The sequence below is a fragment of the Schistosoma mansoni genome, chromosome 3 (genome assembly GCF_000237925.1).
Source record: "Schistosoma mansoni strain Puerto Rico chromosome 3, complete genome".
Lineage (NCBI taxonomy): Eukaryota > Metazoa > Platyhelminthes > Trematoda > Strigeidida > Schistosomatidae > Schistosoma > Schistosoma mansoni.
In genome coordinates, this window is record NC_031497.1 from 16,851,747 (window position 1) to 16,863,933 (window position 12,187).

Consider the following 12,187-nt stretch of genomic DNA (forward strand, 5'->3'; position numbering starts at 1 on the left):
TTCGGACCTTGGGTTTGCTGCTTTTAGTCTTATCGCTCTTCAACCGATTTGCCTGGCGCGGCAGTATCTCGAGGAACGATTGTTCCAGCCAGTATAGCTCGATTGGTTCATCACGATAGACAAGCCCGACCACCACGTCAAGGTAGCAGCAACGGCCGGGTGACCCCAGGAGAAGCAAATTACATACAAATTCATTCAATTAAATATTGAGTAATTAAACGATCACTAGTGACAGCGGTTTTCAACGATCTCAGAATTACAGTGAATTAATCAGCAAGATGAGAATGAATCGGAAATCAAACAACTAACTGCATCCTAAAAGAACTAATACGATTGGAAATTTACTGGTAATCAGTGAATGAAAAATACTTTGAATTAATCAATAGAGCAAAAATCATTTATTATTATTTATTTATTTAAACACATAAATATTGGTACAAAAAGCACCAGATACATATGCGCCTCACAAATCTCATTTGATTTGTGTGAGGGCTGAGATACTGCCCAGGTGCCCAGACTGAAGCAGGTGGTTTTCTTAGGGGGCCACACCCCGAGCCTTTGACCTAAAGGTCTGATCCACAAGGCAGTGGAGCATCGTGAGGAGATGCAGTCCCATGGTAGCCGGTGACCAACAATAGGTTCATACGCCATTCGTTCCTTCAGGATACTGGAGCCCATGTGCACTATTGGTTTGGAATCAGGGTTTTCCAACTCCCCTAGGTGGACCCTCCATGTCCACCAATCCGGTTAAAGCGCCGGACATTAGAGCAAAAATCACCTTAAATCGATATGCAAATTTTAGGAATAATTTGCTTCAGCATGTGTTGTATTTGGTGATTGAGCATTATCAACTTATTCTTAACAACACAATAAAATATAAAGGCAGAGAAAACGTTTACAAGAGTAAACAGTACAAAATAGATCGCATACTATCTGACCATAGGTTCCAAACTATTCTCGGTATTTTTTCAGATCCCCTTAACGGCTAAGAGAAAACATCACTAGCTTTAAACAATCATTGAGTGGTTTGCACTGATTTTACTATTTATTACATCTTGTCCCAAGTCACGCATTCAATGAATATGACCAGAATACATTACAATGGCCTTGGTAAAAAACATCCCTAACACTGAAAACTTATTTACAACTCAACCTTACGATTACTGTTTATGGAACTATAACAAACTAGTAATTCTACAATACAAATATATTAGATATATTTAGCTACATCTTAGATCACTACAATAAAGCAACCTGAGCAAGAAAGAAGTCAGATTAAATGCCCTGTAGCTTTTTCTGATTGTTTAATTGAAAAAGATAATTAAAACGTTGAAAAAAGTAATGCAGCTTACTGATATGCGAGCTACTTGTTCCCCATACTGCTTGGCTTCGCAACAAGCTTTAGACTGATGATATTGGGTCAGAGCTTCATACAAACCTTTTTTCATGCTTAATACACCAGACCAATCCTAATATAGGAATGATAAAAAAATTACATTACTTTTGGAACAACATTTTTAGCTCCACCTGAACACTCTGATAGGCAGTCTTCGTAAAGATTAGTCAAGGTTGATGCTATTCTTGCTAAAATCCCAGGCTTTTTCTTATCTAAGGAAGAAATATCATATTATAATATTGCATCATTACCTTTTTCAGCTTTCGAGAGGACACATTCATATGCTTGAGCAAGCATAAGATTGCTAAACAGCGTTAGTGATGATGGAGTCAAATCTGGCAGAGGATCTTTAACCCCAGACATTAAATCTGAAGATATGTAATCAAATGTGCAGGAAGCAATCTGTAAAGAAAATTGGAAAAAGATGTGAAACATGGTGATAAAATAGAAGTTTTTGCAATTATTCCCATGTCATATTAACATGTAGAAAGATTTGTCACGAAGTGCTCTTATCACTAATGATCATTGAACCCTGTTAATCGAATACTGCAGTGTAACTAATAAGAAAAGAGATGATTCCGCTACACCATCCACTTGATGTTATGTAGTTAGAAAAAGAAATTCCACCACGAAGTGTTGGAAAATCCGAACACATTAGGAATAAAGTCTCAGGCTGAGCCTATTATCTAGGTTTCGGAGTGCATAGAAAGACAATTGGAAGCAAAAGTGAATGTTATGGATGTTGTTTAAACTTGCCATCTTTCACATTCGCATTATGATCCACAAAAGACAATAGACAGGTTAGACTACGTCTTTGGAAACTTGATATAAATATATATGCACTCTATATGAGACCCCTTTTCAAGAATCAAGTAAAGCATTACAAATATAAATATATATTGATTTAGTTGAACACATAAATATTGGTACAAGGGGGCACCAAATACATATGCGCCACACAATAACAATCAGGCTGTGAAGAGGTAGAGAATGTGAAGTGCGTATGACAAAGAGAAGGAAAACAACGAACAAAAATTAGTGTGTGAGGGTGAAATAGTAATAATGGAAGAGGCAGTTCAGTTAGCAAAGGTACAACCAGAAAGAATTCTTTCACTTAAAGAAGTTACGTCCACTTTTTTATGAAGTAAAAGAAATTTACAGTAGGATCGCCACTGGCTTCTATTCTGAACCATATCTGATAACGTCTCTAGCCACTGTGTTGCACCATCTCTCGGAACCCAGCCAGGGGGTCGTGAAGGACCGACAGAAGTTAGTCCTGTACAGCTTTTTTTCATACCTCGACACCAAGTCAAATACTGACCACCTCTCTCCTCTTTCTTCAACTAGTCTCAACGTCGGCAAATAAAGCGCGACATAGAATTCTCTGGGACAACATTCGTACGACATATCCAAACCACCGAAGCCGATGTTTCAAGATGGTAACACCAATTAGATTATCGTCTCTGCGCCCGAACACACGATGCTGAACCTTTGCATTACTAACATGCTTTTGCCACTAGATATCAGCAATCCTTCGGAGACAACGATGATCAAACATGGAGAGTCGTCTAACATCTTCAACTCGGAGAGGCCAGGTTTCACAAGCATAGAGCAAAACTGCTCTCACCGACGCGTTGTAGATCCGACCTTTTACAACCAGACTAACATCATGAAGACGTCAATGATGACCAGGCTTGACATAAGCCACTCTGGTTTTCACAATACGTGAATTGATCTCATCACTCACACCACCACCACCACTTATGCAGCTACCTAGATACACGAACTTCTCAATTACTTCAATCTGCTCACCACCCAGGGTGAGTATAGGATTAGGGTCCTCCCAGTCTTGTAAGAGTACTTTGCACTTCTAAGGTGCAAAGCACATACCGTACCTATGGACACTGAATGACAACTGATTAAGTGCCGATTGAATGGCTTGGGTATCATCACATAGTAAGACAATGCTAATCCATACTTTTCGGTAGGATGGTAGCTAGCCTTGAACCTAGCTCGATTTGATATTTGGTTGCAACAGAAGCTGCCACCAATTTGTTGACATCGATCCGTTTAGGACGATGAATTTGTTGACCGTTGGAACTTAGGGTAAGATTAGAGCAAACAAAGGCATGACCAGAGTCCAGATAGGTACTCTTAAAGGAGCAGCAGTCTTGTACACAACCACGCCAGCGGTAGCTGAGTCCAGGCTTCAGATGTAGAGGGAGGGCACCAGGTGGCACATCGGTGATGACTGTGCTAGAAGTTATTGCTAGCTAGAAACAGGTTGTGGTCTGCGCAAAGTTACAGTAGACGATCCCCGTTATCTGTTCTGCGACCAACAAGTCCCCATCGACCACTTAAACGACTCTCTTCTGTGCCTAAACGCCCGACCTGGGCATTCATTCTCCGACTAGTACCATAATATCTGTCGAACGCAATTTCCATAGAACTGAATAGATCAGAATGGATCACAATGGCGTAGGTGTATACACTCTTTGTCTTCCCTTAAACTATGAGGTTAAAATTGCTACATATCTTTCTTTCTTCCTTATACACAATCTTTCTTTTATATATCGCCACCATTAAATTAACTACTTCTATGAATTCGTTGTTCGTCTTGTTGTGCTAATGAGGTATGGCAACTTGGACCAATGCATATATGTGCCTGGTCCTACGTTGTAGCTGACTGACTCGCTAACTGATCAGTGGGTGATGGGACGGATAAGATAAATCTGCTTACACAGAAAATTAGGGTAGTTTATACCAATCTGGGTCATTTTTGGCGCCAGTATAATGTAAAGTTGTGGAATGTCTGGTTTGTAACCCATTGTTCAATATGATTCTGTTATGAGTTAATGACGTTCGGTAACGCTCTGTGTTCGGTCATGAGTGCCTTTGAAAGATTGCTCACATCAGGTGGCAACACCATGTTAACAATAGCTAGATTCATCAGGATGCATGCAGGAGCAATGACGATAATTTAATTGGTTTCACCACTTTAAAACGCCAACTTCAGTGGTCTGATCGTATTTTACAGACATTATTCCAGCTATTTTCACAATACGGATCGTTTGCTGACTCCAGGACTGAGTGGAAAAGATCGAGGTGACCATTCAATGACTGATATCTGTTGGTCCAAAGCAACGCGAAATCGGGGGTCCCAGAGATTGTGCGATTCCATGGCTAGACACGTTACATATATATATATATATTATATATATATATATATATATATAAAGGTGATACATTGCTATCCACATTAAAAAGAAATTGTATTGTTGATACCTTAAAAGATTTCAAAGCTTGTTGGAGTGAATTTTCACAATTCGGACGGCACGATTCACCAAGTTGACTGTGAGCAGCACCATAGCAAAACAAGACATTTGAACGTTCAAATTTAAGAGAGCTTTCTTCTATTAAAAAAAATTAACACCGAGTAAGAACTTACTTTTGTTAGATTTTCCAGAAATATCGCTCCACTTAAAATCAATTCGTGAAGCAATATTCACATTTAGACGTCCTTCTAGCTGATACATCGCATCATGGTACCTACAAAATTATTCCAGAAACTACATCAAATAGTTAACACGAGCATTACTATAGGATAAATAGGCGTAAACAAATTGAAGTTTATACGAATATTCGTCAATATTAGGACGAATAGTTTGATAAAAATAGAGCGCCAAGTATAGAGAAGTCATTATATGTGAAAATTATATTCGAAATAATTCCAGCGATTGAAATTTAAATAATTCCAACGTTTCGTCCAGAAAACTTGTCTGGACTTCTTCATCAAAGAAATATGTAGCGTTTGACGATCAAATCAAATCATATCTGTACTGCACTAATCCAATCATATTTGGATGTTGAGCTTGGCAAATAGAATAACATGAGTCAGTTAAATGCGAATCATGTAAAAGGTTCAAGATGTGAAAATAAATGACTGGACGAATTGTGCGTGTGTATGTATGTGCACGATTGGGTTATTAATAGTTGATATTAGGTGTTAATATGTTTTTATAAGAAGGGAAAAATAAAAGTGCAAGTTGAATGTTGAAAAATTGCTTCTGAATCACTTATGTGCATGTAACATGAGAACGTATTGCGCTAATATATCACATAGTTCTGATAATCTTCATCTTCTTATTACACTATCGAAACATGAGAATCACCCAATACATAATTGTATTACTAAAATAACCCACATTAATTTTAGTCAGCATAACGATGAATGTGAAATAAACAGGTTGGAGAAAGAATGGGTCCAATTACTTCTTAACGAATATTTGCCAAGTACTTGCCAGTTGAATACCATCTTTTTAGTCCAGGCTGTTCTTGCTCGAACATATATATAGAGATTCTGCTATCAATCCTTCTTTATGAGTGTTAAAACCTTTCTCAAGTATTCTGATCCCTTCAAAATTATTCTTCTGTTCTGTTTCCAACGCATATAACGCTATATCCGACTTATTCTAAAGTTTCTTTGGGCCAACCGAGGATTTGGGAACATTTCAAACATTGTTTGTGTTCCATTAACCTCACATTCAATTGTCTAGAAGTTTCTCCTACATACGTTGCATTACAATCATGGCAGTTGATCTCATAGACAATATTCTGTTATTTTTCATTTGAGAACCTATCCCTAACTTTCACTAATGCTGATCTTACGGTGTCACAAGCCTTAAAATACACTCTTATACAGTGGTTGTTTAGAATCCGCTTGATTTCTTTGGATGTCTCACCACGGTATGGGATGACCACAGTGGACATCCAATCTTTCGGTATACATTTTAGTTTAGTTTTTCTTTCATTTCTAATAATCTTCAAAAACTCTTCGGGGTAGTTCTTATCCCTAAGTGTAGACAAAACCTCCTTCAATTCAATCTGTTGGTCCTCTTTATCTGCGACGAGATTAGTACTTCTGTTAATTTTTTTACAACTATGACTTTCGCACGAAACGCATGACCTGAACTATAATCTAAGTATCTCTCAGAAAGTGTTGATTTCCTGAACTTATTATTATGTCTTCGTTCAACTAAACAATAGAGAAACGCTAGTTTATGGTCATCAAATTCTATTTATTTTGTTTGCTTAATGCTCTCCAAAGTGATGTTTATATTTTCAAACAATTCTTCTAAACCATTCTACATACCGTAACCAGACTTTTGGTGGAGACGGTAAACACGATTAAATTGAGGTTTAGAGAAGTTCACCTTTCACACAATTCGCTACACACCACATCAGTGCAGGGAGGGAGGAAGTTCAATATGGCTAATAGCAACAAGTTCCAAGTCCGATCATATCTGCTAAGTCAGTCAGTCAGCTATAACGTAGGACCAGGCACATATATGCATCGGTCCAAGTTGCCATACTTCATTAGCACAAGATGAACGCCAAATTCATAGTAGTTACTTCAATGGTAATAATACACAAAAGAAATATAGTGTATCTGCTAAAAGAGGAAACCACTAAGGAGAACAACTGGAAGCGGACTAAAGCGACAACCTCAAAATGCTAGGCGCTTGGCCCCAAGAAGCATCATCATAGATAATGGACCTCTGTGGTCTAGGCAAGATTCAAGAAAGAAAACATCAGTCAAAACTAAGGAAAGACAGAACATGAACTGGATATACATAAGTAGACAACCGAGTGAGAAAATCATTAGATCAGACAAGAGGAAATATGTAGATGGCCTGACAAATAGCAGAAAAATCTGCAACAGAGAGAAATATGAAAGAACAATATGATACAGATAAGAAACTTGCAGTGAAAAGTAGTAGGAATCAATTAGAAATGAAGAGGGAACGCTAATCACTAAGGTTAAAAAGCAGAGGAACAATAGAAACTAACAAAACCATCAGACAAATGGGAAAAGGCAAGGCAGCAGGAGTAAACAATATACGAGCCAAAGTGCTAAAGTCAGATGTACAAACAACTATAAAGATGTCCCATGTTCTATTCAGAAAGATTTGGGAGGAAGAAAAAGTAACAAAAGACCGAAAGGAGGGATACCTCATCAAGATACTGAGGAAAGATTTTATTAATTGTGAATACTACAGATACATCACACCACCATCAATTACTGAACCTAATGAGAGATTCAAAAGACATCCAAATGAGTTTAAAAAGCTGGCTTTTGTAAGGATAGATTATGTACCGTCTAAATCCCTACACCCCTACGAGGGACAGGACTGAAAAGTCGTGCATGGAGGACAACCTAGAGATGTATTCCAAGTGAAGATCGGTATCAGACAAAGCTGCTTAGTCTCGTTCTTTCCCCTTCTTCTGGTAGTCGACTGAATTATGAAGACATCTCAGGGTAAGCACGGAATACAATGGAGAGATTGAATGGAACTAGAATCTTCTCTCAACATCAACGTTAAAAAAATCTTATTATAGAAAGCTGAGGCTTGAAGAACTAACTCCATCATCATCGAAAACGTATGGGTATTTATAAACAACTAGCAAAGCAAGATTTTCCAGATTCGTTTATAGATCATCAGCAATACCCTATTCTAATAGAGGGCAAACCGACTGCCAGTTGAGGTTAAAAAAAGATGTGATTGGTGGATGAGACACTGAACAAACCATAAAACTGTATCACAGGGCAAGCTTTAATTTGGAACCCTCCAACCAAAAGGAAAAGATGAGTCCAATCTAATTTGGCTAATCTGATAGTAGCTTTCAGCTTGGCAAGTGTACCTCAGGCGTAAATATACAAATCTGTAGTTTGGCGCAGCCAAGAACGTATAAACTACCAACATTGTAAAACGTATGTACGCTCACTTTGCAACACCAGAAACAGAAAAAAACTGATAAAATTTTATAATAGGCGTATGAGACACAAACCGAAAGTAATTTTTAAAAATGAGTGGAAGGCGTTTACGGTCTAGAGAGTGTTAAGTGAATGCGTCTAAGCAACTATGACAGATGTATTACACAGTTTAAAACCAGCCATCTGGAAACCAACTCACTTGGAAAGTACAGAGCTATGAACTCAAATCCGCGTCACAGTATTAGTGCTGGAGCCACTGATACTACCTGACAGCCTACTGGTTGCCACCACCACCCTAACCAATAAGCCATTATTTTGATAGCTGCATGGCAGAAGTCTGCTTCTTTTTGCATCAGTACAGTTTAGAATCACTGAATTCACTGACCTGATTATTCTTGGTTTTTCAACATATGTTGAATGGAGTCAACACAATATAGAGAGATAGAGGGTGACTGGTCATCCATACTACATATTTCAACTACCTCAATAGACGAAAATCCGAAAATTAATGCGCGAATTTACTCCCATTGACTATATCTTTTAATGCAACAGCGAAATTCCCTAACTGATGACTCTGTTGTGAAAATACAGTATACAACCAAGCCTCAAGACATTAAATTTTGCTAGAAGCGTTTGACTTTGAAGAGCTAATTTATGGTTAGCAGGGGTTTTAAAAAAGCGAGGACCTTATCTCGTAGGCTCGAACCGTTATTATTCGTAAAAGAGTAGGACATTTTGAGTCGTTGGAGCTGATAGTGTCAACCAAATGAGGCAAATTTGACAGAAGAACGGGAATCTGACCAGCTGATAGTAAGAATTAAAAAATTTTTGGTTGAAAGTATGTGAATAAGCGACGTTTGACAGCCGTACGTACTTTGAAAATCGACAGTAATGAGTACATCAAACGGGAAACGGATTGACGTCATGATTCTATCCGTTTCATTTTTTTGGGAAATATACCCCGAGCAACAAGTTTTCATTATCGTTGATATACTACTTTCTGGTTTTTGTTCTTTTTACACAATTTATTCCAGCCAGAATGTGGTAACATTTACGAATAGACATTTGGGATGTGTACGAGTACGGATTTAGATCACGTTTAAAAAATGTAGTCTACTTACACCACATCACTACATGCTTTTTTCAACTGGTTTTCTTGACACAAAGCATTGATAAACAGAAGTTCCACATGGTACATGTTGACCAGATTACTCTGATTGGCGAAAATAAACACATCTAGGTGGTAAACATAGCTGGATAATAAGCCGGATTACTTTCTTATTAGGTTTTTATACACCTATTATGAACTTTATGAGGACGACTGTTATCATGGTATTTTGCTTGCCTTGAGTAAGAGCAACCCATGTAAGAACTTCCAACTCCTAACATTACGAAAAAGCGTCCTGCTAATGGGATAGCGAATTTCAAGTTTTAAAGTTCGCAATCCAAGCTCTCCGGACAATAATCAAAGGTTTATGGTTTCATATCTACCTAATCATAATATCAGGCACACTAGTAAAATGTCAGATTTAATGCATGTTTTGCTTGAGTAACCTGCTTATTATACATTCATAGACAGTAGAGATAATTGTTTCCTTGAAAAGTCATTGTCACTGAGGCACAGTCATTGGATTAATGTCATAGCATTATTCTGAATATCAAATAGGTATATATACTGTATATTCACCAGCAAACAATGAATCTCCAAAGACCAGTAGTCAAATAACTACGAACTGTAAAAACCATTGCGATATACTCATAAGCCGACAAGCAATTGGAGGATATAAATGGCGATTCTTGAAAGTTGGTATGGGAAATTGGTGTTTATATGACCACAAAACAGTAGTGAACAATATGAGAAAGATTAAACACCGAAAAACCGTTCAAAAGACCCCTTTCACACAATAAACTAAAAATACCAGAAGTGAGACTATTGAATACAGTTCTTAGTACCATTCAACTTACGATGCGATAGCTTCGACTGTCGGATTGTAATTATCGCCCTTGACACATGCGACAGTTCGCATTAGCGCTAGCTCACTGAGTGAACCAACGCACGCATTCGCGGTCAACGCACCATACTGAAGGGCGATCAGTTGTTGAAACTGACTAGATAAATCAACAGAAGCCGACTTCTTTAAAGGAATACTCAAGAAATTCATAACCCGCTTGTTCCGAAAGTCAGACGAATAGCCCGCTAACCCAAGGTCAAATACCTAAGAAGTATTACCGAAATAGCAAGAAGAAACTCTATATGGGGCTATATTTGTGACGTCATAATGGATTTTTTCCTGCAACAATCAGTTGAACTCTTGTATAATAAGAGAGGGTTATAAATGTTGAATCATAGTTACTTCGTTACCCAAGTGATGAGATCAAATTTCCGTCCGTCTTCGAAGTTGCATTGGAAGAATACATCTTTTTACATATGTTAAATTTTTTTCCTGTAGAAAACTAAACTAATTCAAGGTACGCTCTCAGATGGTAGTGGCATTTGGATACCTCCCCTTCGTTAACATGATCTTGGACGGGTGAGGTAAAGGAGAGCACTTGGTATTTGAGTAGCACGAGGTGGCTTGCTCATTTGAAACTTGCCTTCTATTTTTACTACATGTAGTTTTCTACGTGCTGGATATTTTTTAAAACATTTACAGTGAAAGATCACCACAATTATTGTGTATTGTTTTAGATTTTTCACCAGAATAAAATATCTGCCTGTGTTCAGATATTTTCTGTACAAGGTCAGTGGTACCAAACCATTTAGTTTGAATACAGTTCATTTTTGCCTACGCATTTTCTCCCCAGCGGTTATAAGGCGTGTCGTCTCTGCAAGTTCCAAATATAGCAAATGGCATACATCGTCAACGACTCCCTGATTCTCCAATAATTTATCTCTGGAGGCAGATTTATACACTTTTTATTGGGATGAACAGTTATCAAGTAGAAGGAATAATAATTGAACTTTTATGCACTTGAAAACTACTATTTTTTCAAACACTATCCACACATGTGAAAATTGTCTAGATGCCCCAAGCGTGCCGGATGAACTAGCGATGAGACGTATGTAAACGTTTGTCAGCTCCGAGTGTCATTTTTGTTGAGGGGATTTATATATTGTTAACAGTTTTTTAATGCAAAGACGCATGTTTTAGAACTTGCTGAAATTCCTAAAATGTCCCTGACTTCCCGCAATATATCATGATAAATAGGACCTGAATTTATTTAACACTTTTAAAGTATTCGCCAAATAAGTATTCGGTCAAATAAGAGAACTATGTGAAGCATAATGGTTCGATTCATCACTGTTTTGAACATGTAAATGTGACTTCAGAGACGTTCAGAATGGACGCGATTATAATTTTATATACCTGGTTATACGAAAATAACCGCTTTAGAGTTGTTAATAACACCATATTTAAAAAATTTCGGCTGATCCACATTAACTCTGCACTGACAGTCGAATGGTCTTCATATAGAAGAGTTATCACACCTGACAAAACCTAGGATACTTCTGAAGCTGTGAGACTAATAAAACTGACGACCAGGGAAACAATAAATATTAGTACGTAGAATGTATAGGCAATGTAAGAAACCAGGAGGAATATTTGAATAGCAGCGGAAATGAGAATACCCGGTGTTGTTCGAACTAGGCGAAACCTACTGGATACAAGCTATATTGAAGAGACTAGCTTCGGGCGAAGTGTTGTTATATCCCATCCATGGAAGAAACGCCCCACACACAGAAAGGTTCGAGCTGATGCTTTCCAAAGAAACGCCAAAATGGCTTGAAGGAGGATTTATAGTTCCAGGATCATCAAACCATTCTTCAAGTGAGGGAGGAAGGGATTATGATGAACTTCATTCTGTGTTATACAACCTCAATGATAGTAGTGCAGATAATAAGGATCAGTTTTGTGTGTCTGTAACCCAGGAGAATTGTTGGGAATAATCGACTGTCCTGATAAGGGATAAGCCACAGTATAGAACTTATCTGACGTGCTTACAAACCCATGGTT

The 12,187-nt window shown here is 37.9% G+C and overlaps 1 protein-coding gene across 1 annotated transcript in view; it reads right to left on the reverse strand.

Annotated features, from left to right (window-relative positions):
* Nucleotides 1-10,333, reverse strand: part of Smp_087620 (putative programmed cell death 6-interacting protein) — a gene marked incomplete at its 5' end in the record, with an annotated part of 31,253 nt that extends 20,920 nt beyond the window's left edge. Inside the window, 6 exons of the mRNA XM_018799434.1 lie at nucleotides 1,353-1,469; nucleotides 1,502-1,608; nucleotides 1,648-1,798; nucleotides 4,682-4,809; nucleotides 4,845-4,945; nucleotides 10,137-10,333. Coding sequence (XP_018651223.1) covers nucleotides 1,353-1,469; nucleotides 1,502-1,608; nucleotides 1,648-1,798; nucleotides 4,682-4,809; nucleotides 4,845-4,945; nucleotides 10,137-10,333 — 801 coding nt within the window. The remainder of the gene's footprint in view (nucleotides 1-1,352; nucleotides 1,470-1,501; nucleotides 1,609-1,647; nucleotides 1,799-4,681; nucleotides 4,810-4,844; nucleotides 4,946-10,136) is intronic.
* Nucleotides 10,334-12,187: the final 1,854 nt, after the last annotated feature.